General features: G+C 40.0%; 2 protein-coding genes across 2 annotated transcripts; both read right to left on the bottom strand.

Annotated features, from left to right (window-relative positions):
• Positions 1-1,336: 1,336 nt before the first annotated feature.
• LOC139590670 (alpha-1-antitrypsin-like) lies at positions 1,337-5,694 on the bottom strand. Its single transcript, XM_071428408.1, has 4 exons — positions 5,037-5,694; positions 3,304-3,574; positions 2,502-2,649; positions 1,337-1,528 (listed from the first exon to the last, which is right to left on the bottom strand). The coding sequence occupies exons 1-4, from the start codon at positions 5,692-5,694 to the stop codon at positions 1,337-1,339; spliced, it is 1,269 nt and encodes a 422-aa protein (XP_071284509.1).
• Positions 5,695-20,585: 14,891 nt separating this feature from the next.
• On the bottom strand, positions 20,586-24,566 carry LOC139590669 (alpha-1-antitrypsin-like). Its single transcript, XM_071428407.1, has 6 exons — positions 24,520-24,566; positions 24,451-24,452; positions 23,107-23,790; positions 22,390-22,660; positions 21,528-21,675; positions 20,586-20,792 (listed from the first exon to the last, which is right to left on the bottom strand). The coding sequence occupies exons 1-6, from the start codon at positions 24,564-24,566 to the stop codon at positions 20,586-20,588; spliced, it is 1,359 nt and encodes a 452-aa protein (XP_071284508.1).
• Positions 24,567-27,950: the final 3,384 nt, after the last annotated feature.

Below are 27,950 nucleotides of genomic sequence, written 5' to 3'. Positions count from 1 at the left end.
GCAAATGCACAGGACTAATCAAGAGAGACCACCCAAATGCATCTGTGCTAAGTATGTGGGAGCCTCACAGTCTGTGACTTCTTGTAATTTTGAAGGGCATTTATTGAACTGCCAAATCTTATTCCACATCAGGGTCTCCAGTTCCCTCATTTCTGAGAAGTAGTTGTGAAGGCCTATCAGCATCACCTGGGACTTAGTGTTATTTAAAAAAATGCAAATTGCCAGCAGAGGGGGAGCTTGTAGGGCTGAGTGGTGAAGGGACACTTTCCCTCTCCTCTGCTGTTCACTCTGGCTCCATTTGTCACAGTACACAGAGCAGTTCTGGGGAACAGACCTGGCCTTCAGCCTGCAGACACATTCCTATACTTTTAGAACAGTTTCAGACGTGTGCCACCATATGATTCTTCCAAACAAGTGCTAAGCATGTTTGGAGTTAGCGCAGGCCAAGGGCCATTTCCAGTAAGTAGATGGGATGACTTGCAGGGTCAGAATTAAGCAATGTGGATACGACCTGTGATGAGCCAGCTGACCTCATGGTTAGAGAACAGATTGTAGAGTTCTTTATTTACCAGCATAGATGTAAACTCTGGAGATAGGATTAATCTCACTGTTTGTTTTTTCCCCTTCCAGGTGTTCATATCCTGTCCCTTTTGAACATCCACAAGGGATTTCTATTTACAAGAAACACAAGACTAAATCTATAATGCAATGCCGGTATATCTTTTGGATATCTATCCAACTAAAACATTTCCCAGCACTGCTTCCACATAGGATGTTTGTGTAGAGTTTGTTACATTAATGGCCAGCCCAAGGAAGCCAACACAATGTGGGTGGATGCCATCAGTGTGAATGTCCTAAAGGAGACTATGGAGTAAGACTTGACCTTCAAAGCAAGTGCCTAGGCCTGGTCTGAATTGACTGACTCTCCCAGTGTGTAATTTGAAGCTATGCCTTCCTTCCACTGGAAACCCTACCAATGTCAGAAGCCAGCCTGTAGTTTGCAGAGAATTCATTTGGATTTATCCACTAAAATTTTATTTACTTACAGTGTTTCAGCTGAGATTCTCAGCTGGGTATTACCTTGCTTTTCAAAGATGGCACTGATCACTAAAAGGCTGATTTATCAAATTCTTCACAATTCACTAATAAGTATATCTCACTGGTTATTTTCTATGGAAGGACGAAGCAAAAAGAATGTTTCTAAGAATGACTGCACTCTTTTCTGATTTCTTTGGAAAAAGAAATTTGTTAATAACTGTTTGGATATAATTTTAATCACAATGGACAATAACTCCATAAAATGCAATTCAAAACAATAAGACCAGCCACTGACCAGTCATTTTTCAGTTGGGTTTACAATTTTTCCCATGAAGAGGATGCTCTGAGTATAGTGATCAACAATCAACAACAAGAATGGATGATTGAATTTAACAATGGGAGGAGCAGAATGAGGAAGAAAATCTATGCTGCTGGCTGCTGCAGCCTCTGTGCCATTCTCATGGATCTTCAGCAGGGCCTTGTGAGTAGCCTACAATAAAATACAGCAAGAATTAATGTATATGGAAGGTGTGGTGGGAAATTATTCAAATTAATACAAAGTTAATTCAACTACTGCCTTTCACAAAAATTGCTGGTATGCCAGGAACCAGGAAGAAGGGCACTACAGCCCATTGTGTAGTTTTTAGCAATGTTGTCTCAATAAGCAAATATTTACACATTCAGTGTTCCTCACCACAAGTGCATCAATGCAGACCTTAGCAACTGCACACCTTGTGGAATTAATTGAAAGTAAAATAACAAAGCAAACTCACAGGGAATGTCAGTTTCAAAGGGAAAGGAAATAGGGTTCCAGAACTGCTCTGTAAGTATTCCTAACAGCACTTGCACACAGTTTAGCCAGGAATTCAACCTTGCTACCAAATCTTTTGTTATTGTTTGGCATTTTAAATTTTTTTCTTTTACTAGCCCCAAAATGCTAGAAAGTTGTAAGTGATGTTTTCAGAATGGCTGTAAAAATGCTAGTTTTTATCTTCACATTATTTTCAGTAAATGGGATGCTTTCCTCAAGTCTGGTCCATTTTATGTTTTTAGCACTCAACAGAGCCTTCAATAGTAACAGCAATTTCTAAATCCTTTAAAATTGTAGAATGCATGTTAGAAAAAGGCCACTTTTTCTGTTGATATGCTCATGCAAGACCTTCACAACCCCTATTTACCCATAGGCTCTTCTTTTACATGGAGAAAATATACCATGTTTAGTTTCCTGGATAAATGCTAAACCCACCCCTCCATCTACCCTCCACCTTTGCTTGTCAGATGAAAGAAAATATCCCTATCTCCAGATCTTGGAGAAGTTTGAGGGAGTTTAAAAGGACTTTATCAGCTAAATGTTCTATTTCAGAGTATCAGCCAGCCCTGGCAATAAGTAAAATTTCACAGGTGAACTTAGGGTAATTGGATGTTAAGGAAACCATAGACAGTTGTTCTGCTGATAAACTTACTTTTGAAACCTTCACATCAGGGTTTCCTGTGATTCCAGACAGATCAGCCCGATTAGAAAACACATCAGTTACACCCAGATTCATTAAGATCCTCTTTAAGTCATAGGTGCCTGAAATTGATAGTTTTGGAATATGCAGTTCCATCCTCCTGTCAATCCAGAAGTAAATTATAGTAGTTATTGCAGTCAGATCATGCCTTGGACTGAAGATTCCTAACTTGATAGTGGTTCTTCTGTGCTAGAATGACAGTCTTTTCAGCTATGAAACATGGCAAGAAAAAGAAGCTAGGAAGATGCTGGTCTGGAGGATAGAAAAGTATGGAAGGAGAAAGACCTCAGTTCATATTTCTTTTATGATTCTGCAACACAATCACTTTAGGAGACAGTAAAAAGTAGTGCTGCCAGCATTTTTGGGACAAAGTTTGATTTCTTTTTCTAACCTTGAAGGTTCTGCTTTTGGAATTCACGGCCCATTCTCTCTGAGGGATCTGACTGCTATGTCACACTATTACCTCTCAAAATATTTTGCCTGAGACAAGGGAAATGGTGATACTTAGCATCAACTGAAAAATGTACAGGAGAAAAAGAATTAAATTTCCCACCTCAGAGATCTCTCATCACAAAGCAATGCTGATTCTAATTTTTGCTGAAAATATCAAATCATTTGGTCTGATCCTTTGTACTTCTTCTTTTGTTTAAACCTCCCATCAAAAATAGAAGATAGTAACTGTAAAACCTGACCATAGCATTCAGACTTTGGGTTCAGACTACCTCGAATCATCAAATCAAAATTCTATATTTACCATCTTTGAAGAGATCTTTCCCATTTAGAAACAGTATTTTTTGTCAGGGCACGTTCCAACTGTTTCAATTTTCCTTTATTGGGCAGGATAAAGAATGCTGTAACATCTCCCTTGTAGGGAATCTGCACCACCTCGCAGGACAGCTTCCTGTCAGAGTATGCTTTATAAAATCCATCCCGAATCATCATGTCCACTTCCACTGAGGTCTTTGCATTCACATGGAAAAAGTCCTTGTGTGTCCCCTTAATATTGAAGGGATTTTCCCAGTAAGCTTAAAAACAAAAGAGAAAGAATGGAGTTGAATACTTATTTCAGTGAGGATATATTAATATTGTCCAGATTAATGTACAATAAATAAAACCATATCTGAATATTTACACTTGGAGGTAAAAAGTATTCAAAGTTTATTAAATATCTTATTCTCTGTAACAATTAAATACCACAGGTTAAATTTTGTATGGACTCGTACACAATCTTTCTAAGTCAGATAAATTAAATGAAGTAACTTCATCATATTACCTTATGTTTTATTTAAAGCAAATGAAAACTAACCAGAATCCAGGGATTTGCTGTTTTCAAATATTGCTTGTAAAGCAAGTTTCACAGCAGATGTCTAACTTTTGAAAGGCAGCATGTTATGCTCCTTACATAGTTTTTTGTATGTTTTTCATCTTGTAGCACTAAGGAAAAGCTCACATGCTAGAGAAACACAAACTTTTGGACCTGAGCATGACTGCAGTACGGTAGATGGAATAGGGCCTCAAGGTCTCTACTCTTCAAAACCTTTTGCTCTGTATGTTTATTCAGCTGAATTTTCTATGATATTTTATTGTGTAATAAAAATGTCATTCACTAAACAAATAGACTGGGACTAAAGCTTGCCATTCTCTATGTATTTTTTTTGGCTTTTTTTTTTTCTAAATGTTGAATAGAAATAGCCTAATTTAAAAAATAAATAATGGAATGTAAACTCCACAATATTCTGGTTACTTTATAAGTTTAAGCCTTCTCCCTTGCCCTCCAGGAAAAAGCTTTATTGTGATACGGTGCTCAGACTAGGAAACCTGAGATTAGGTCACCCAAATTTATAAAGTATATGAAATAAAATATTTTTTTATTTTGCTAAAAGTTCATAATTTCCAAATATTCCTTTCTGGGCGGGAAATTCCGTGTATGTCCTGTATGCTGCTACAAATGAACGCCCTAGAAGAAGTTAATAATTTCCAAAGCAATACATTCAAATACCTCTTGGGATGTGTGAAATATGATGACAAGGGGTAGAACATTTGGACTCCAACTCCAGAGGTACCTACCCAAGTAATAGTCATGGACTGTAAGTAAATTAAAGATTTTGGCAATTTTTTTAAAGCATCATCTTCAGATTTTAGTTTTCTACTTCACACATAAAATGTGAAAACATTTTGATTTTTAAAATAATAAGTAGATGAAGTCTGACAGGATAATTTAACAATGCACAAATCTGTTGTGCTCTGGCAATTCCCTGAACCTGAATATTGCAAGTAAATGAACTTTTATGCTTAGAAGTCTAAATATATGCTAGAAAAATTTAGCTGTGGAAGTGGTTTCAGAGTGGAAAACTTGCACTTTTTTTTATAATAGTCTCATCTAAACGCATTCATTTAAAAATTATCCGGAAATAACTTGGTGTATTTGTTTTACATCAGGTGAAACAGCACAAAACAGATGCAGTAAATAGCATCTATGTAACTTACCTTTGAAATAAATGTAGTTAACAATTACCATCAGAGTGTTTGGATCAAGGTCCTCAAGTATTTGGTTTATATTCCCACGGGTTTTATTCTTTACATAATCATTGATCTCTTTTTTAGCTTGAGTGGAATTCTGGAAGCTGCTGGAGACAGCTTTTCCTCTGTACAGTTTTTTGATGTCCCTCAGAAAGGTTTTCATTGGCTTGAGGTGTTTGTCCATGAACAGGGTGCTGCCCATGCTCAGCTGCACCTGGCTGCCAGGGCGGCTCAGCAGGCGGAGGAGCTGGCCAAAGCCGTGGTGTATCTCCTCCTTCTGGATGGTGGTGAGGTTAAAGGCCAGTCCCTCCAGCAGCTGAGCCTGGCTGCTGCCGCGGGAGCCCAGGGCCACAAGGGCAAGGGCAGCAGAGATGCTGACTGGGGAAAAGAAAATGTTCTTGTCAGGCTCTTGAGTGGTTGCTTGCCTGTAAAACTGGAAGGCAAATTCTGTATTGCTTGGGATTATCCTTTGGCAGGACTCAAGAGGATCTACCTCAAGAAAATACAGCTCCTGGGGGTCAGTTGCCTCAGGCTGGTCAGTGTGGTGATCAGTCTGGGTCAGACTGTGGGCACTGAGGTGAAGCATGGCCACCAGCAAGCACAGTGGGAGCATGGCCTTCATCATTCTTCACAGATACTGCGTGGACAAAGAACAAAAGGTCTTGGATGCTGGAGGTTGGCTGTATCAGCACCTCATCTTTTATTTCTGTCTGCTACTGCCTTCAAGTGGAAATCATTGTTATGTCCTGATCTCCTCCTTTGCTATGGAAGAGTTTTTTAAATCCTTGTGCTTTGAATTTACCCGTAATTCCTATTCATTTCTGCCTATTTCAGTTCTACTTTAGCTACAAAATTTCCTTGTTAGTGGGAAAGAAACATGTGAGTATTAAAGAAAAATAAGAGTCCAAGGGAGGAAGTGAAAAAAGGTGCCTTTTTTTTTTTTTTTTTTTTTATGACAAAGCAACATATTAGAAACCTTCTGATTAATTATTTTGTGCTTATTTCCAAAGACCTCCAAGGACTATTATGCTATTAGGGTTTGAATGAGTTTTATGTTAAAAAAAACAGTGCTACACTGCTATATCAAAGGAAAACAATATGAGATTGCAAAATTCAGAAATGCTATTTTTTCTCATTCCTGACTCATTTTACCATACAAAGTGGCTAATCATAAGAGCTGGTAAAATTTTTCTGCTTCAATACCTGATTAAATTAGAATATGTTTGTCTATTTTAAATGACCACTCATGTGTCACCTGTCTTCCAGATGGGTTCCTTCTTGTATGTATCCCACATCTGGCTATGGGAAGGTGAGACCATTAGTATGGACTTGGCTTCTCTGGTCTTTTCAAGCTTCAGATCAGCAGGAAAGTATCCTTTTGTAAGGTAAATATGCCTAAGGCCAGAGTAGTGCTCAGCAGCAAGACTGGATCAGGGCATCTTGGACATTTGTAGTGGTATTTAGCTTTTTGTGTGATCACTTTTTGTCTTTGTTTGTTTACTGCTTTCTCTTTTACCAGTTCAACCAAGAACATGCTGGGTTGATTTGTGGTGTCTAAGATGGTTAACCTGTCAGAAAACAAGGAAGAGCTATTCCCACTAAAAATATGGCACTAGTGACTAGAAAAGCTCCAAATAGCCTTCTCCTAATGCCATGCTTGAAACAGATCAGTTTCAGGTAGAAGATCACAAGCCACCTGCTTACACCCCAGCAGGGTAAGCTGCTGGTAAAGGCACTCAAAGACATGGGTTCAGCAGAACAGATGAGATGTTTACTGGGATTCTCCCCCAGCCCTGAGACAGCACACTGACCACCAAGGTTTGGGTGAAAAGGAGCCAGCTTGTCTTTCTGCAGCTTTGCTGTGTGTGATCTGGGTAAGTTGGAATTTACAGAGGACATTGGTATAGCAAAATCACTTTGTGAATTCTGAGTCATCTTAGTGTAAGCAAGACACTTACTCATTCACTTCAGTTTTGGTTATCTGATTGTAAGCTTTAGGGGGAATTAGTAATGATAAATAAAATTGACAGTTGAGAAGTCAGAATACTTCTGTTATCGAAGCATATTTTTTCTAGATGTTTTTGAGCTATTTGGCATAAATATTCAGAGCAGTTATACTCTGTGGAACTGCTATAATGAATCCCCAGAAATTGCTATTCAGTATTTCTTGAAATTAAGTTCAGCTGTCATTTGAGTACTTAGAAACTAGATTTCACCCTTGAAAGCAGATGTGCTTTATGACTCACTTAGCTAAATACCATACAGCTGGGTCAAAGTCATTAAGTAAAGATAGCTGGGTACTTACTTTACATTCAGAGGGCTCGTGCTCTCAATGGGCTGTGCTGGTTCTTGCTGCTTTACTTGTACTGCTGTTTTCCTCTGTTAAACATTACATGGCTTCAGATACATACTATCTGGAACCACAAAGCTGAATGCTGATGAAGCCAGTGTTCTTGGACCTTGTGTGCATATGTCCACATCTCTTCACTCCAAACAGAGCAAAGACCACTGGGCCCAGGCTGGTCAGTAGAGTACAGTGTTACATCCCAAAGGGTATGCAACTCCTAAGTAAATATTTGTTGGAAATTATATTTTGGTGTCAAGAGTACAGCACTCTGCCCTGTGTGCTACCTGAGATGAATATAACCATTCATCTGGAGATACAATTTTGTCCAGCACTAAGCTCTGAAGGCCAGGGTGAGGGAGCTACAAGGAGGACCACTTGTCCTCTCTCATGCTACCCAACTTACTGGAATCCACTTATGTGTCAACATCTCATTTTTTATTTCTACACAGAAGAAACCCCACTGGTTGCTACTCAGAAGCCAATGAATCCTGTTTGCCTTGTAAATAAAGAGGGCACCTCGTTCAGTCTTGTAATGGTCTCCTCACAATCAAATGATTCTTTCTGTATCTCTGTTAAGGACCTCCTAGCCTATCAAGATCTGAAAAGTACTTAATGTAGACTTCAGCACTTGAAAAAGCTGTATAAAATATGTACCATCACTGCAAGTGCCCAAAGACAATACTGGAAAAATACAACTGCTGTAATGTATATGAGCAGCAACCTAGTCTCAAATATACCAAACAATAGCAAATGATGGAAGAGAGTAACCCAGAAATATTAACCAGTAATAAATCAAGGCAGTATCAAACTGTGAGTCTCACCCTTCTTATGAAGATGTATTTCCCAGGAATCTTCCAAAGGACGATGAAGATAAGTGCTGTGAAGCAGGTTTACCACCATTCACCAATGGATGAGCTGTTCAGATGCATGGTTTGATCAGCCAGCCAGGAGAATGCCTGCTTAGTCCCTCTAAGCCTCTGCTACACTTTGCAGGACTTGTTCAGCAAGGAGCAGCACAATCCCCTTGATACAGTAGAACCAAGGAGCTCTTGGTTCTACTGTGTAAGCACAGCAGTTCCCAGCTGTGCTGCTTTCAGAGGTTGTTCTTTACCTGCTGGGACCCATGGCCTTGGTCATGCAGATAGGTTCCCTGCATGGTATTTACAGACTCAACCCTTTTTTTCATTTTCCCTTTTTTTTTTTTTTTAATTTCAGAATATAGCTTAATTCTGCATGTTTGCCTTAGATACAGCCAGTTTGCTGTTAAGTATTTTGATTTTTGAATTTGTATTTTTTCTTATTAGAGTACCACTTACTGCTGTCCCTTAGAGCACTTGTGAAGGTCAGGTGAGGCTTGATGGAATAGCCTGTTGTCTGTTTTTTGTCAGCCACAAACACTCTGCATTTAAATTGAATGAATGTATAAGCCAGAATGCCTGATGGCACAAGTGCAACCTTTCAGGGAAAACAATAGAGGAGCTCATGGTGCTCCAAGAAAGGCTGTTGGTGGTTCTGGGAACTTCTTTAGTCATAGAGGTGAGCAGTGTTGAATATTTACAGTTCTGTTAAACATTGCATGGACAAAAAAACTCCAACTGTCTGAGGACACAGATAAATGCTGATGTAGCCATGCAGAGAAGGTAGAAGTCAGTGCTCGCTGGGCCAGCTGGCTTCCATGTTTGCTGTCTCCAAACATGCATAATAGCCATCTGCAAACTCTGAAGAGGAGAGGTCCATGTCCAGGAGCAGCTGAACTACCAGATACACCTCCCTAGCTTATTGCCAGCTAGTGACACGAGTGCTAAGGCATCTCCTGAAGTGGGTTATGGCCTGCACTGGGGCTTTAGATTTTTGATCATGCAGCTTGGGTCCCTGCTTCAACATGATACTAAGAAAAGGAGATCAGAAGAGGTAATCAACACGTAACTTGGGGTTTTTTTCCCCCACAAATGAACGTGGCAGCAGTTCAGAAACTGTCCTACATTCAGAGGCTTTATTTGAGCCTTGGTTTGGTCACAACAGAAGAAGAACCCTGGGCAGTGGACTCCACTGTGCAGCTGCAGGGCCAGCTGAAGCAGAAGGTAGCAGGAAAGAGACAGTGCTATAAAGAATTATATTGCAAGCATTGGGGCTGATTCTGGATTCCCTCTATGACCCTGAGGTGAACCAAAACATGCCTCAATGCAGTGAGAAAACTGTGTCAGAGACACAAACACAAATTTTTGCTGTTCAGACATTCATCTGTATTGTTGTATATGTTGACATTCATCCCTCTTGTTGAAAGTCAGCATGGATTGATTTTTGAAACTCTTTCAAAATCTGCTTCTCTTTGCTTCAGCTATCCTTGTTGTCATGAGGTGGCTGGAAGAAGAGGTTCATCATTCTACTGGGAAGGTCAGAAGAGGTTCTCCAAGCCAGCAGCTGTTCCACCCCAGGGCCTGCTTCTGGAGACAGTAATGCATAAAGCATGCCTACACTGCTGCTTTGTTTTACACCTTAGTTCCTTGAAAATGTGTCTCTATTCCTATTATTTTATTCAAAATACTTCTTTTAAACTCTACCTAGCTCCTTTCATCAGCAAATACTCAGCATGTTGTCTGCAGCCCCAACCATGCCCTGCTGAATGCAATGCAGACCATGACTCTATAGAAACATTTTCTCAGGCTGTTAGAAAACTCTCCTGTAATTCTGGGCACTCTGAAGGAAAAGTAATGGCACTGTCTCAAAGCAGCAAAATGTGAACCTTGGCTGAGGAAGGACCTGGACAAAGTATCTGCAGAGCAGCCACAGCCACCCCACTCCAGATCTGTAACATCCACCTGACAGAATACACATCTGGTGTAGATGTGAAACTTTCTCTGTTGGCTGGCCCAAGTCTGTCTTCATGTACTGTCCACTAAGACAGCACTTGCAATACCAAAATTCGCCATTGCTTACCCTGGTACCAGATTCCAGCTGAGAGGATGCAGTGCCTGAGGGGTGGTGGCTCTGGGGCAGTAGTCAGTGTTAGGTTGAAGAACTAACCTAAAGTATGTCTTGAAGGCATACATGGCTGCAGTCAGATTTTCCCATTAATTGCTATTCTTGCAACAAGACTGAAAGGTCTGCCCAACCCTGGTCTTCCAGTCAGCAGGGAAGGAAGAGGGATGCATGGAAGGTAAGCCACACTGTTTTGTCATGGTTCACAGAACAACCTTTCCTGCATTTGTTTTCCCACAAATATTTTTCTGAGCTCTGTTATCCCATTTAACAGAACCCATGTGCTCATTTATACTGTAGATGGAGATTAATGTTAGGAACTTCTTGCTTTAATGAGTCTTTATTAATTTGCATAATTTGAGATGTAAACATATCCATTTCAAATGATGATAATATAAGCTACAGATGATGAATGGTGTTGTCGAATTGTCCAGGAGGAGCACAGATCTATGATTCACTGTCAGTCAAACATAATATAGCAGGAGTTCAGTTTCTGACTGACATTAAAATCATTATTTCAGGATAACGAATTTTGTATTTAATAATTTTTAAATGTGTTCAAGATTTTCTCTTCATTCATTAAACTCTTAAAAGTTTCCCTTCTATGTATTGCATTTATTGAATCTGAGAAGAACCAGAATTTATGTGTCAAATACACAGTTTTCTGTGTTGTGTGGAAAGGGAACTTCTTAAATATGGAAACAGATTTCTTAAATCCATGTTTATGGACCAAACAAAAAATGCCCTAATAATCAGTCTGTACTTCATGGATACATTTGGCAGATGCTCGAAATAAATGTTAAGGTGTTTGATATTTGCTGGTCAAGTCATGTTTTTATCCAAGAGCCATGTTGTTACTAAAAGAGTGTAATTTTAAAACTCTAACTTTGGAAATTCTATTTTGCTAGGAAAGTTTGTCCATGAGAGAGTTACTGGTCCTTAGTAGTTATGTATTTTTTAGTAGTAGTAGTAACAATTAGCTTACAAGAGACTTTACAAACAGTGTAAGACATGCAAACACAGGCTCTGGATGGACTGAAATGTCTCTCTGCTTCATTTTTCTTGTTAGCACACTTGTGAAAGAAACATAATTTTGCTCTTAGTTCTAATACAAACACAGGTTGTGTGCAGTGTCATTCTGATCTGATGTATTGTGTTTATCCTTTCAAGAGAGACAACCATGTTGATTTTTGTAATTGGTACTAAAGAAAACTCTCCCCTCATGTTTTCACTTGGCTTGGGCTGCTAGCCCTGCTGAATTTCTGTAAGCAGTTACACAGTGGCTGTTCAATGAGCCGTGCCTAACAAAGTAATAAGGTTTAATTAGCCCAACTTAATCTGACAGTGTGCTGCTGGCACACTATCTGTTTCTACAGCTGGCTAGTGATGCATGTATGCATATGAAATAAAGATCACTCCTTGAAATTCTTCTTTGCTTCTAGTATTGTGTAATGGAATTTGAAGTTGTCTTCTCCTACATTCTCTGCTTCTCTCTGTACAATGCAAAACAGGTCTCAGTTAAGCAAATTGACATTTTCTTTAGTTTGAATTTGATAGAGGATATTTTCTAGCTACACTTTTCGTATTCTTGTTGTTTAACCACAGCAAAATTTGGATCACACAAGAAACCAAAATCTGTGCAGCCAAGCCCCTAATCCTTAGTATCTCCAACATGTAAAATTGTTTCAGGGTGCAAAAGCTCTGAGTACAGCATACAGGCTGCTTAAGGCAGCACTAGGTCTGCACAGAGGATGAGAATGGATTAGAGTTTACAGCATCTTCCTTTATACTTTAAAAATATGATCTATACTTTTTTTTTCCTTGATGATGTTGATGTTCATCATGCCTTACATGGATTTACAAACTCAAAGCTCTGAGCCAAGGTTTCATCAGTGATTTTTGCTACAGACAGTTTAACCTACAGCTGTAATCAATAACAACTGCTGAGTAGTGAGAAGACAAGATTCAGCAGCCCTGGCTAGAGCAGCCTCAGTGTGCTTCCCGGCAAAATTTAGGAGGTTTTGTGAGCATGCTGCAAAGAAAGCAGGGAAATTTCATAGGAACAGAGGTTGGACAGTAAAAGTGTAAAGGGAGCTTGCTGATGCAGTGGCTCCCTGGAATTATTTCATCTGAGGAATCCCAGCCCAGGGACTGGAAACAGACCTACCTTGTGGAGAGCAGGGAACTGGAAATGCCAGAAAGAGGCTGAAGTGAAAAAGTAAGGGAGATGTTCTGTGCTTCTCTAACAAAACACATGTATGCACTTAGTAATAAAACCTTGTTCAACTTCTATCCAACTGTGTTGTCCAATGGTTTCTTGCAGCAAACTTATAATCAATATAGCAGAGAAACATTAAAACTCAGGGATTATAATCAGATGTTAAAACATATTTCTAAAACTGTCTCTCTATATCAAGTATTTTACTTTTTGGGAAAACATTGTCATCAAGTGTCCCAGTGTGTTTTCCCCACAGGTTTTGTGCCTGTGTAGCAGAATCTTAGAATCAAAATCTAGGCTGGAAGAGACCTCCAGAGGCCATCTAGTCCAGCCCTTTGCACAAACCATCAGGTTTCTTAGGTACACGTCTCCAAGCACGGGAATTTTGCCACCTCTCTGGACCACATCTTCCAGACTTAACCACTGCATGGTAATACTGTGTTCCTTATTAGAATTTTTTACATTCAAACAGTTCTATTCTCTGATCTTCAGTGTCTTCCAGCTCCAGCATCATATATCTTTGTCATGATCCAGGGACTTCTGAGCTGTCATTTACAGAGAAACTATTGCATTTTCTCAGCTGAACTTTGCTTAGCATTGATTGAGAGAAGCTTCCATGGATCTTCTGTTCTTCCATCTATCTCAGAAGGGGATGGGGAGGTCTTTGTGAAGCATAATCCACATGGATGCTTTATCCCCCCCCCCCCCCCAAGACGGGCCTCAGAAAAAAGACTCAAAGGAGAAAATTAAATGTTCTTGTCACCTGCTATTGCCTAGATCTGCTTGTAAAGATCTGGTGCTTACCTTCAGTGGAGTCAGGTTTTGACTGCACTGCTGCTTTCCAGGAGATAATTTACAGCTCTTGAGAGGTACTATTCAGTGGAGTGATCAGTTAGTTTATGGGATTGAAACCCAATCACATGGACTTTTTATTTGCTGGCTGTCATTTACAAGATAATGAGGAAGGGAATTAATGTCTGAGTGAGAAAGCATAATGAAAATTTCCCACCTCTGCACAGCAAGCCATCAATATTTTTTACAGAGGTTAATTTTATCCTAGTTTGGACTATGAACTCAAAGACCAGAGTTAAAAAAAGAGGTTTTAATTAATGTCTTTGAAGTAGTTTCTAAAGAAAGATTGCAACACCCAAAAAATCCACAGAGTGCCAAAAATAATTCCTCATTTTTCCCACAGAAATGAGTTACGAGACTTAGAGCTCAGTGGCCCTTTCAGTGCTGCCAGGCCCCATGAATACTGAAGTATTTAGAGAGGCTATTTTCCCCTTAAACTTCTCTTGACCTTTCATCATCTTCCCCAACCCGAACTCCACCTCCATCCAAGGCAGACATGTCACATCCAACTGGAGGGCCTTAGAAAGAAAAGGGAGCTGGGCTTCTTGGGGGACCAAGGGAAGAACATTTGGAGAATCAATGCCAGTAAAAAAAGCTAGATAAACATAGATTTTGCTTTTAAATATAGAAATAGAAGATATGTCTGGCTGTTCTTACTGGCTCTGAACTAGCTTGCTCTTTTAATTTTGCTCTGTTGAATTAAATTAAGATATATATCTGTGGTGCCTTCATCTGCACAGCAATACAAGTATAGAATAAAATACGCCTTTTAGAGAAATAAGAATTAAAACTGTGTGTTTACCCCAGCTGTGGTTTTTGACTCCTCTTTATCTTAATTTCTTTCTAGTAAAGAAACTGAAGTATTTCTTTAAGGAACCCCCATGTTATACTGGCCAAAAAGTGAGTAATTTCAGATGGGAATAGGTCTGAGTTTCACTTATGATTCATAGCAGTGTATTGAATGAGTTGGAGGCTGAACTAAAGACTGGGTTTAACCCTGCTATACCAGATGTACAAAATAAAAAAGAGAAAGGGAGCCATCACCTCACTAAGCCTGGCAGGGAGCAGTCTTTGAGCAGATAATGGTGTAGAAATTGCTGGCAGTTAGAACAGATATAAATGTCTCAGGAAAGAAACTGCTGCAGTGCTCTGCAAATGCTACATGCCTTGGTGCAGGGAGAGCACCAAGTAACACAGGAGTGGAGAGTTAACACAAGGGCAGAATGATTATTCTGAGTGTTTCCAAGTTTTAAAGACTTAAAGTTTTTGAAGGTGGCCAGCATATGACATCCAGCCAAACTCTGATCTCCCAGCACGGGAGAAGCAGCAGTGCAGTTCCACTTGCATGGGTCTGAGCCTGTGCCCTGTGACTAAACATCTAACTGATAGAGGTGAAAACTTTAGTGTTAAATCTTCCCTCCCACAATAATTTCCTCTTTTCTCTTTCCATTGGTACCACTTTCTGGCTTATTTATGCCAAAAACTTTAATATCTGCTAATTAAGTTAAAGCCTTAGAAGAACTCGAAGTCTACATTGCATGGTGCTCTGCCCAGGCAGAGGAGTTAATTGGCCCAAGTGTACTGTCAGGCTGTCCTTGCTTTCCTCCTTTCCTGTGTCATGGCAGCTGCAAGAGGCCCCTCAGCTTAAGTTCCTGCTTTTCACAGCAAAATGTGGCTGTCTTGGTAATTCCCCTCTTGCTCACACATACTCCCCATGGAGCTCTGGTGTTTATGTCAGAAAGGCCTCTTCAAGACATAACATGTTTCTCCACAGAAGCCCCAAGAATATTTCTGTTTTCTCACCATTTCACAAGAGCAGCTATTTTCACAGTCCTTCCTTTGCAGAGAGGTGATGTCCTTTAGCACACTCCAAACCCACCCTTAGGAAGCTGTACCTTGAGTAACAGGTAACGTGAGCTCTCATATGAGTCTCATCTCATGTTCACACCACTTGCAAGATGCTTCCTTAGCCAAGGTGTCCTTGCTGCCCTTTCTTTTATTGCTTGCACTTCACACAATATAAGACAACTGAATGAGAATGTAAAAACAATCCTGGAGGCTGTAATAAAATAATCTTCTGAGGAAGATTTACTTCCTTTTTATATTTTTTCAATGCAGGCAGCTAGTGGTTTAGGTCCTTTAAAGGTATTGTGATAAAAGTCCAAGATGTGTTTTTCAGTTAAGACAAAACAGACACTTGTAGGTGCATTTAAACTGCAGAAATCTCATAAGCAATGTCAAAATCAGCTATTCAGAGGTAATGAGAGATCTGAAGACTGGGTTGGAAAGCCAACAGCCTCAGCTAGATCATGCTTTGCTTAGAGAGCCATCCATTTTTGATTGATTTGTAAACCTATTTCTTTCCCGGCCCTTTTTCCTGGATGAAATAACAAAAATGACCAAACCATGTTATATTGAAGAAGAGAAATACAACTCTTTTCCAGGCCTTTGCAGGAGTCAAATAACCACAGATATTTTTTGTCTCCTCAAATGACAGAGCACAAGTCAGGATGCTAATATATAGAACTATTGAGTTAATATTATGTCTTTCCATTAAGAAAGCTTGGAAATGTTTGAGTGAAATGCATTTGTTTGTTTTGTTTTGACTTTCACATTTTGCAGTCTCCTAGTAGCCAGTGCTACAATTAAATCCACCCCATTCCAGAAGCCAGGTTGTCTAGCTCTGTTTCAGCCCCTCTAATATTTCAAGCCTATTAACTGTGTCTTGGAATTCATCTACATGCTACAACAGGTCATCATCAGCCTGTACACGGTTTGTGCAGGTCCCTTTTCTCCAGGGGAAGCATCTGGGCATCCAATGCAAGCTACCACCTGCACTGACATTACCACCTGCTCCTTCCTTACCAGTCCCATCTGGGTGGAGGCTCCAGGATTCTCAGGGCTGTCTCAGTAGGCACACCGGTTTTGGCTCTGAGGTAAGAGCCCACCTTTACAGCAGAGACCAAGAGCACTCAGCACTTACCTGAGCTGAGGGCCTTCCAGCACGCCCTGCCCACGCCAAGTGCTGCACCACATCCAGTGTGACACACCTGGTCACACACTCCCAGAGCCATTTACATGGCCCTGGCAATGTCCCCTCCTCACCAGGTTGGCTCACAGGAGCTTATGCGTCCTGAGGGGCCCTGCGTTGCTGCTCAGGTGTCCCTGAGCATAGGTGATTCTGCTGCTGGTAACTCATTCTGATATGCCAGGAGTGTGCAGGGGGTATTTGAGTTTACCAGTGCTCTTTGAAGGTTGTGGGAGAGCACTGCTTTGAGGCATATATCTATCACATGGATTTTGTGAGCCTAGAGGTTATTGTGATTAGCAGGTGATGGATGCTGGCTGTGAGGATCTTTGCCATGGCACCTTCCTAGTTGCCAAGTTCCTGGTGGCTATACAAGCCATATTTTCATCTCCAATTAATCACCAAGTTCTTTAAAAATTGAGAAATTCACAAAGTATTTCCCAGGAATATCTGTTAATTACTAATTGTGTGACAATTACTAGACTATCAGAAAACAAAATTAAATACATGACACCATAGAATTGTTTGGGTTTGGGTTAGAAGGGACCTTGAAGATCATCTAGTTCCCAACCCATGCCATGGGCAAGGACACTTTCCACTACACCAGGTTTTCTCAGGGCCCCATCCAGCCAGGCCATTGACACTACCAGGGCATCCACAACTTCTCAGGGCAAACCAATTCAGTGCCTTACCACCATCACAGTAAAAAATTCCATCTTAATATCTAATCTAACCTACTTTTTTTCCATTTGAAGCCATTCCCCCTTGTGGTGTCACTCCAGACCCTTGTAAAAAGTCCCTCTCCATCTTTCCTTCAGGGTCTCTTCAGGTACTGCAAGGCTGCAATTAGGTAACCCCAAAGCCTTCTTTTCTCCGGGCCGAACAATTCAAATTCTCTCAGCATTTCTTCAGAGGAGAAGTGTTCCATCCCTATTTGTGCATTTAACAGTGTATTAGTTGGTCTTTCCAGCAGATTATGTAATTTGTTTTCAGCCCACGACATTTAAGGCTGTTGCTTCTGTTATGTGCTTTTAGATTCTCTCAAGTGGGTGCTGTACAACACTGGGAGCAATGACAGACCTGTGCACTGGCACTAACCACTGGCTGTTGGAAATATGTAATTTTCTTTTATACCTCAAGCATACTATTTCTCTCTTTGCTCCCACAACAATATACAGTTTCCTGATTTCGCTTGTTCCTTCTTTTATGATCTTTAACACTACTCAAAATTGCCTCTGTTTTTCTTCCAATGTCTGTTGAAATTCACGTAATTTGTAGATAACAGTTAAATCTATCTTCACCATGGGTTAGCCTGGGTTTCTGACTTCCTCATTTACATTTTTTAGCCTTTGTTTCCTATCTGGTTCCTAAATATGACAACAAATACAGTTTACTGCTATTTCCACACTGCTTGTTTTTCTTTTCTCCTTATTTCAATGTGTGCTGTTCCAAAGTTTCTGCCATGTTGGCAATTCTTTTTCTGTGGCTGTTAACCTACAAGAGAAGACTGCTTTCAGCCTTTACAAAGACTGCTTTGATCCATCCCATCCCTGATTTCCCTCAGGGTCTGCACAGGCAGTGCTGAGGCTGAGGTTGCAAGCACTCCCGCATCACATCTGTGTGTAGACACCAGTGCAGGCTGCATTGGAAGGTGTCCTTTGCACTTTGTCCCTCATGTGGCTCATCACACCAGCTCCAGCCTCCAGCAGTGTCCCTGCACTGAAGTGGCTTATCACAGTTCTTGCCTGCAACAGCAGCAGCAGCTCTTGACTAGCTAGGATGAAAGTCCTTCCCTGGTTACTCTGAGGTTTCTTGGTCACAACACTCACAGCTAGAGAACCAACCAAGAAACAAAAACCCATGGAAGAAGAAGCAAAAAAGAAGCAGACTGGAAGAAGAAACACTGTCCTGAGCAAACCATGACTGCAGTGGGTTTGTGACAACCTTAATGCTGACATTTTTGTGGGGGGTTGTGCAATCCTTCTGAGCTCATTATTTACTACACAAATTTGCTGCACATTTGCAGTGAAAGGCATGCCCTGGTTTTTGCTAAAATGGAAAGAAAACCAAGGCAAGACATGTACGGTTCCTACACCTGTCTGAAGATGGTTCCTTACCAAGATGTTTTCTGGTCATCCAGTTCTTAAACCAGCTTCATTTTTGTCTATCCACTTTCAAATGAGTTAAGAGGCAAGGTTACTTCTCAAAGTGAAATGTGGTTGGCAAAATAGCACTCAGATATTTTTTCCTACTAACAAACAGAGATTATTGATCTGAGGTCCATGATGAACAACAAACATGGTCTCTTGATGTTTGACTACAGAGTTATTTGTCATTGCAAAGCTGGACTTTGACAATTCATCCTGAGTTAGCCCTGAGATTTGGCAAGAAGTTTGAAATGATCTTTTGTAGAATAAATTTATCTGTATTTCACCTAGACCAAGTCCTTATACGTTTAGAGGCATGAAGACAACTACTTGTTACTAAATATGGAACATACTAAATACAGTTATGAGTAAGAAACTTTTGTCATTGATTTATGTGATTTTGAGGAGGACTTTAAAAGTGAATATCAAGTATTACTTGTCTGCAGATAGACATGGAATGTTTTTTCTATTCCTTATTGGTATTCTTGCACTACAATTTACTCATATTGATGACACTGGTTTAATGTGAAAGAAAATAAAGATCCCCAAACCAAAAAAAAGAATTATGTTTTAGAAATATTCACCACAGTTTTTATGTTATATTTTTCACAGATATCTTAAGAAATTAAGGTCAAAAACATTGTCATTTTTTTATTTTTTCTACCAGTTTGAGATATTCTGTAACAAAAGATTTAATCAATCTATAATTTACATGCTTTCTTTGGCTTTCTGTATTTTAATGAGATGCACTAAAGATGTTGATTTAAAAACTAAAGCAATAGATAATAAAATAATTTAAATATTTACTTCTTTGTGAGTGAAGTTATGTTTCATAATCATGCAATTATCTAGTTCAGCTGGATTCAAGGAACCTTAAGGTTAGAAAAGGTACAAATGTCAATTCCCAGACTGCTTTTACTCTATAACAGTAATCTACTCCTAACATTTAGAAAAGTGACTTCTGAAATATTTTCTGTATTTTTTATATGTGTTTATGATAGCTTAAACCAAGTCCCTAGGAAAGCATTGCAGTTCCTACTGAGGAAGTGCAAACTTTCTGGAGTTATAATTTGCATTCCTCCTTTTTTCTACCACAATCTGTCAAGTCTAGCTGGAAAGTGAATACTGAAGGCGGCATCAGTAGAAACAAGAAATGACAGTGACAACAAATCTATGAAAAGGAAACTGGTGCTATGTCATAGACTACTCCATCAGGCTTTTATCTCAGGGAGTTAGCAACAATTGTTATATTAGTAGGATAAAACAAAAGTCTTTTTTCTGCTATGCATTCCTTCCTTAGTGGAATTTAAATTATCTGTACAGCAAAGCAGCCTTCTTGTCTCCATGCTGAGGGCTTCTGCTGAGGAGGAGACAGAGGAAGGCAAGCTAAAACAGCAGCTGTACTCATCAGCCCTTTCCACTGGTGGTGTCCTCCAACATCTCAGCCACTGATCCTGGAGTTTCATGCCATGCTTGTTTACAAAATGTAAAGAAATTAATGAAAATTCACTCCAATATTAAAGAAATCTGCATCTAAGTGTATTGTCAAGGGTTAATGGATTACACATAGAGGACTTACAACTTGCACCTCATTTTTCCTGTTTGTCCTTTCACATGCACACCTGTGACTGTACAGCAATACCTACATCAGTTGGAGACTTTGAACCAGCTGAATACCCCACAGAAGCACATCAGAAAGGGCTTCTTACAAAACTGGTGAAAAGTGACTTGTATTTCATTAACACTACATGCTATATTCAGGCCTAGGCTGTGGGAAATCCTAGCGACTTTTGGACAAGGAAAAATAGTTTTAGTGTTGTAAGGGATTAATAAGGTTTCTAAGGATAATGGTTGAAAGATGAGCACTAGCACAGGGTGATATGCATACATAAGTTTTTCACTGGATCACAGGAATTTAGATAGTGATGTGCATAAGTTTCATCAATCAGTCATTTTTCTGAGGGTTTACAATTTTCCCAATGAAGAGGACAGTGTGGGTGAACTTATCCAGAATCAGCAGGAGGAATGGTCTGTTGAATCTGACCCGAGGTGGGCGAGGAAAATCCCCAGATCTCCAGGTAATCTCCTTCACCGTGGCCCCGGCCGCCTCAGTGCCGTTCTCATGAACATTCAGCACGGCTCTGTGGATCACCTGCAAGGAACAAAGCAAACAGCCTCCAGCAGACAATCCAGCAAGAGGAGAGCAGCCTGCCACCCTCTTCACTTTGGCCAGGCAAAGGGAGCCCTGCCTGGAGCAAGACTGAGCAGCAGCAGCTTCTGGGAAGGTCATCCCCAGTTGCTCCCGTTCCCACCACAGCACCAACAGCCATCACACCACTCAAGCCATCCTCCTTCACTGCTTGTGCAGAGAGTAACCCTCAAACTGCAGGCAGCCAAAGAGCACTCAAGATGACTGATGACAAGAAACTCTGGAAGCAAAGAAACCTCATAATTTAGCCGAGACTCAATTTTGTCTTTGGCAGCTTTATGTATTATTGTGAATTTACCCTGTCATCTAGCTGGAAAAAATAACTTTTTGAGAACACTAGAAGGGCAGGAATAACAGCCCTTTGCCTTGTGTAGAAAGAATTAGAGGAAATTTTACCAAAACTAATGCTCTCCATTTAGATAATTTTGTTTAGTAGCCAAAAGAGCATTTAATTATATGTATGTTTTCATCCTCATCCTCCAACCATGCCTTTCTAACCCCTTGTAAGCATGTTTGGCTTCAGGTTTATGACAGACAGGGCTTTCTTTGCTTCCAGACTGGCAGCTATTGGTGAATGAGTGATGCTTCAGAGAGGCTGGGATAAGCTTTTCATGGAATATTATTGTCAGGTTCCTGGGAACAGGCAAATCCTGTGGTTGCTTTCATATGCTGACTTACTTTTGAAACCGTCAGTCCAGGCTCCTCAGTAATCCCTGAGAGATCAGCTTGTTCAGTAAACAGATTGACCATACCCATTTGTTTGACTATATTTTTCACATCATAGGTACCAGAAATAGAAAATTTTGGAATGTGCAGATGTATTTTTCTGTAACAAACAACACAAATAGGGACATCATCTAGGCAACGGTCCTTAATGACTTCAGTATATTGACACTTCCCATTTGTTTTTCTAAGTATTTACAGCTTTCTGTCAGGGTTCAGATAGCACTTCTGATCAGGTTAGCTACTTAGTGTGGAGGGTTGGAACAGAATAAGCCTGTGCTAGCTCCTGCCTCTGCAGTGGGGTTTGAGGAGTGGGGTGGAGACACAGCCTTACCAACTCAGTGGCAAACAGAGCTACTACTGCCAGGTAGGAGGGCTTTGTCAAAAGATTGTAGCTAGCAGACCTAAGGCTGTTCAAATACACAGCAGGGCCTTGGCCACCACAGAAATAGCTGCAGTAATGGTGAATTAATCCACTTTTACACAGAATGCCCTCAGCATGACACCTAACAGCTACTCCATTGTAGTTTCCCAGTGAAAGGTCTGTTGACCTCATCATGGTGCTAAGAAATTTTTGGTTGAATCAGAAACAGAACCCAAGATGAATCCCAAGCTCAATGACCTATTTGTTCACTAGACATAGCTCTTTTTCATTTTCATTTTCCAGCTAAGAAAAGAAAAGTCTATCATAGAGTCAAGTCTATAGATTAAGTGTATAGAGTTCAGTCAAATAACCTGTCCTTTATGTTTTGTCTTGGTGAGATAAACACAACTAATCTGTAATATGGTCACCTCTCACCTTAGCAAAAAGTCTTACCTGTCTTGGAGGGACTTTTCCCATTTAGTTACAGTTCTTTTCAAGAGGGCATCTTCTACCTGCTTCATCTTCCCTTCATCAGGCAAAACAAATAATGCTGCAACATCTCCATTGTAAGGAATCTGAACCAGCCAACAGGACAGCTCTTCATCAAAGTAATTTCTGTAGTAACCCTTTCGATACATCATGTCAACTTTTACAGATGTTTTCTGATCCACAAAAAAGTCCTCCTGTTTTGTCAGTGCTGTACTGAAGGGTTTCTCCCAATGGGCTTATGACAAAAAGAAAATGTATTCAGTGGAATACAAAGAGGAATGGTCACAGTGAATAAAACAGGACCTAGTTCCACAGCCTTCCTTTCATTAGAGTAAATATCCTTTTCATGTTACTGCATCATCAGGTGTTACAGCATTGCATATGTAATTTTTTTAGGTGCTTAAAGACAATTACAGACAGATAATACTGAAAACACCATCTTTCACTACAGCATGAGTCTATGATCACATGACAAAATTAACCAAATTCAATAAAGAAAATTTGATTTAAAATTTCATTAAAGCAGGTGAGGACATATTTTTACCGGCAACAAATATACATGGGTTTATAGCTATACTGTCCAGATATTGAACATGATTTCCTTTATTTAAAATATTTAATTTTTTTCTCTTTTCATTCTCTGTAATAAGCATTATCTTTGCACCCTTTGATATATCTTACCTTTAAAGAAGACATAGTTAACGAGAACCATTGCAGTCAGGGGATCAAGATTTTCCACTAGTTTAACTATTTTCCCATTTGTCTTTTCCTCAATATAACTGTTGATCTGAGTCTCAGCACCAACAGAGTTGTTAAAGTCAGTAGAAAAGACTTCAGACTCATAAAAGCTTTTGACATCATCAAAGAACTTCTGTAGTGGTTTTAGTGTCTCTTCTATAAAAAGGACATTGCCCAGGTTCAGCTGGAACTCACTATCTGAACGGTTCAGCATGTGGAGGAGTTGGCAAAAACCTTCATGTATTTCCCGTTCCTGAGTCTTTTTCAGGTTAAAGGCAAGCCCTTCCAAAATCTGTGTCAGTGTTACAGCCTTGGCACCAAGTGCCAGCATTGCAAAGGAAGCAGAGATGCTTATGGGTGAAAAGAAAATATTTTTGTCCATTGCTTCAGATGCAACCAGCTTGTAAAAGGAAAATGCAAAGTCAGCATTGCTGAAAACTAGTTTGACAAAGGTTTTGTTCTTAAGTGGAGAAGCTTCTTCCCACTGAGAATTATGTCCTGGATAATACGTCCCTTTAGCATCATCCTGCTTATTACGGTAGCGAGGATGCTGATGACGCAGGGCAACAGTATGCAAACCAACTAGCAATAAACACAAGCAGAAAGTGGTCTTCATTTTTCTTTCAGCTGTTTCTGCAAAAGAAATAGACATGCAAAACACATCATGGAAACTAATTTGTTCATACTATGTCCTCCAGTAAAGTAAAATGATGCTCTCAGAGCACACCTGTTCTCCAATGTCCCCCACACTTATAATTCGCATTTCAGATGCATGTCAGTGTTCCCTGGAAAGAATAAAACTCCACTATTTATATTTTTAGTCTAGTTCTCTTTCAAAAGAGGTAACTGTCAAAAGTTTATTAACTTTAATATTAGCATATTCTTTTAAAATTTTAAATAATTGGAAGCTTACGATCTTTTCCCAAGAGTAACTGACATGGGTTGGTTTTGTACTCAGTACTGCACAAAGGTTACTGCAGCTCTGTTAGTCTTCCTCAATTCATCAAATAATTGGAGAATTTAATCTGTGTTAAATAAAAATGTGATATATGCATAGATCATACTATCCACAAACAAAATTACAAAATACTCTTAGGGTTTCTTCAAAGGTGAAAGACTAGATCACTAGCCTTTGTGGTATAAAGGTCTATAGTAATTTCTATTGTTTCCAAATGCAATTTTTACTTTATTATGGGAAGTATCTTTAGTATCGGTTCTTTCTGGCTTTTGAAATGTATTGATTTTTTTCATAAGAGGTATATTCCCTATTTACATGTACAAAGGCACCACTCCCAGGCAATGACCCCCTCAAAATGAAGTGTAAGAGATCCAAAGGAAAACTAAAAGGGTACTTACATTGCTACAGCCTGGTCTTGTCTGCCCATTCTTCTCTTCAATACCATTAAACAGAGTTAATCAGAGCATTCTGTTAATCATTAATTAGTTCAAATAAAAGTTGCCAGTGAGGATACCAGTGAGGATGCATGACATTGGCTATTTTGGGTAATTTTTCTAACCCAGACAAACGCTGGGTGATGGGGCTGCAGACGAGAAGGAATGGAGCAGAGACTGTATCTCTGTTGCTTCCCTGCTTGCGGATTGACAGGAGGGACCTGCTGCCGTGGGTGTTTGGCAAGAGAGCCACAGCCATACCTCCATGGCTGGAGTTGAGAGCTGTGACTTGGTGTGAGGGCCACCCCTTGCTTGGGTCTGTCTGAGCCATCACCACTCACAAAGGATCACAGCGTCCCTGCCAGAACGCCTCTTTGATTCGTCCTGGGGGCACTGCCCGAGCCACAACCTCTCCGGCAGGATTTCAAAACTGAGTTTGGATTTAGAAAGTCCTTCTGCCTTACTATATACCTCAGTCACAACTTTCAACACCATGTTTGATGGTTTTGGGGATTTTCTTATGCAGAGCAGACTGTGTGTGATTGGTTCACATAACACGTGACCTTATCACTCTAGCGGGACATTTGCAATCAATAAAGTTGTTTACTCATTGCTGTTGGCCATCACCTGTGACTGAGTGTTTGGGGAACTGGGGAACAGTTTTCACCTGGTTTGGTAGAAAACGTACAACAAAACCACTACTGCTAAGAAGCAGCACTGACTGCAAAGAGAAACATGTGGTCAGAAACAGACATTTTGTTTCCTTGGGTTAATCTGCACCATATGCAGCTGAAATGGACACAGGAGGACACAGAACAGGCTGCCAATTCACCTTTCATCCAATACTAAAGAAGACATGCTGGAATCACTGGATGATATTCAGGGTTGAATATAATATATGAGCAAATCACTGAAGGAGAAACTAAGGCAGAAAATGAACTTTTTTAAACAGATCTAGTTGTCAACGTGTCCCTATCTGCAAGTTTCCAGGCATTTGATTTCTGAGCAGGAGCCCCAGACTACATGAGATATTGAAATGCCCCACATGAGGTGTACAACAGCTCTGGATGAGAGCACACTGGTGGGGAGCTGTGCTTAGGAAGCTGAAGGCAATGCTGGAAAAGGAACTGGATTTTCTTCCCCTCAATCTCAAATCAAGGCTCTTGTCCTGTGGTTGTTTTATATGGCTGCATAGTCAAGCAGCAAAACAGGACAGGGCATACCCTTTTCTTTTTGAATTCAGCAGTGTTAATCTTTTTGCACTCTTACCTAGGGGCTAGAACACCTGATCACTTGATCTGGTTACAAGACCCTCAAACCATTCTACTTGAGACCATCAGACCCAAGTCACCCGCTTGGCTCATATGTGGGCTGCAAGAGGTTGATGAGGAAGTGAGGGGAAAGGAAATTCACAGCTTTCCTTCTGAGGGTCTTCTGCTTAAAGATCAAATGAAATATAAAACTACTTCTGGGACGTGTGTAGATAATTTTGCATTAATTACTGCACGTGTTTTCCCCTATCTGTGAAAGACATGTATGTGAATGCACACACCTCTAAGTATTCATAGGAGTGGAAAAAGATCAGCCACTAAGTCTGATGTATTAATGTAATAATGCATGCACAAGTCTGGCAGACAGAAAACTTGGGTTGCCCTCTGAGAACAATTCAAATAGAAGAAGAAACAAAGGCCCTAGGAATTGTTTCTGAATGTGATAACTGATTCATGAAGATGTGGAATTATTACTAATTCTAATCATAGCAGTGTGTGAGTAGTTCTGCTAAAGAGAATCATTACCTTTGTTAAATCTGAACAGAACCTGTGGCTAATAATATGTGGCATATTTAACACATCATGATTTGAACTGAAAAAAAATAAACACTATCTCAAATTGCTTGTGATATTTTGCTAACATATAAATAACATGCTTTGATATATGATAATATATAAATAATATGATAATATATAAATAATAACCTCAAAACATTTTAAAGAACTTTGAAGAATTACACATTTGGTAGATTTTATATGCAATTGTTTTAATTTTTTTTTAAAGCTAGTAAAAATTAGGGTGCTCTTTTCCATCCTGGTATGAAGTAATGTAAAGGGGCATTTTCTTTTCTGATGACAGATTGTCTGAGAGAGTTAATGTCTCTCAGCCTGATTATTTACAGCCTAATCAACTTATTTAATTGTCTTACTTTTATTAATTTTATGATTTCATTTACATCTGAAAGTGATTCTCAGGTTTAAAATATTTTTACATCACTTAGAATGGGAAAAAATTCAAATTGCACTTGTTCCTCATGCATGGAGAACACTTTCTGGGGAGAGTGCTAATGTAGTGGAAGGACACAACACATTGCTTTCTGGAGCCCTTAATAGGGAGTCTGTCCATCTAACCAGGGTAAACACAGGTATTTTCCAACCTTTCCTATTATATTAGCTCAATTTTCCCTCAAGAAGAAAAGCCTAAGTGCAAGAGATGGTTGAGAGGTTGTTCTGTCTCTTTGGGTTGGTCCTAAACATTCTCCACAAAAAGTGCTCTCAGCCCATGCCTGTCATTCAGGAGAGCACCAGGAGGACATGCATGAGGAACAAATAAAAGTTGCTTCACCCTTCATCATCCTCACAGCATTTTAAATGCAAAACTTAATCCCTTCTTCCTTGTGTCAAAAAAAGCCTTTACAATGGAAGATAAGCTTATTGTGAAGGAACCTCCATACTCTCTCCTGTAAGTTCCTATTCCCAACTCTTCCCCATTCCCCATCTGCCTCCAACAAGGGCCCTACATGTGCACCTTGGTCCTGCTTTTCCTCGGTCCACCAGCAGTCTGGGCTCCCTGGAAAAGGGGTTGACAGCAGGGGTTACTCCTGTGAAATATATAACAGACACAACATGAAATGGAAAAGCACTGTATGAAATATCTACCCAGGAAGTTTACAGTTTGTAGGCTGCATTATGTATAGAGTTAGGAAAAAAACCCCATACTGATCATTGGGAATTTGTGTCAGGAACACATGAGGAGCAAGCAGTGTGCTGGTGCACCTTTGGAATTGCAGCATCACCCTGCAATGTGCCACTCCACATACACTGCCTGTGTGTGCAGATCCATCTCTTTTTACTGGCATAGAACTTGGTTCCAACGTGCATGGTGGGATGGTCTGTGGCTCTGGCATCAGATGTGATAATGGAACACAGTCTCTCTTTGCCCAGTCCCTGCCATAAATAAGTTTTGCCTTTTTTATACCTGCTAAGTTGTCTCTTTTCAAGGCTGAAAATCTTTCACCTCCAACAGGAGCTGTTCCACACCTTAGATTAACCTTACAATTTTTTTCTGAAGATTTAATAGTTCTCAGTTATTATAGGACCATGTGTGGATGGCCCAGAGATTTA

This window comes from Agelaius tricolor, unplaced genomic scaffold (assembly GCF_023055355.1).
Source record: "Agelaius tricolor isolate 1412-34295 unplaced genomic scaffold, bAgeTri1.0.p SCAF_5, whole genome shotgun sequence".
Classification (NCBI taxonomy): Eukaryota; Metazoa; Chordata; class Aves; order Passeriformes; family Icteridae; genus Agelaius; species Agelaius tricolor.
The sequence above is the reverse complement of the archived record's forward strand: the minus strand, read 5'-3'. Positions and strand labels throughout refer to the sequence as shown.

Coding starts and splice junctions, on each gene's coding strand:
- LOC139590670 (XM_071428408.1), bottom strand. CDS start 5,694: ATGATGAAGGCCATGCTCCCACTGTGCTTGCTGGTGGCCATGCTTCAC. Junction 3,575..5,036: donor TAACTACATTTATTTCAAAG/GTAAGTTACATA, acceptor TTTGTTTTTAAG/CTTACTGGGAAAATCCCTTC. Junction 2,650..3,303: donor GAAAGATCTCTTCAAAGATG/GTAAATATAGAA, acceptor CTGGATTGACAG/GAGGATGGAACTGCATATTC.
- LOC139590669 (XM_071428407.1), bottom strand. CDS start 24,566: ATGGTATTGAAGAGAAGAATGGGCAGACAAGACCAGGCTGTAGCAAT. Junction 22,661..23,106: donor TAACTATGTCTTCTTTAAAG/GTAAGATATATC, acceptor TTTTGTCATAAG/CCCATTGGGAGAAACCCTTC. Junction 21,676..22,389: donor GAAAAGTCCCTCCAAGACAG/GTAAGACTTTTT, acceptor TGTTTGTTACAG/AAAAATACATCTGCACATTC.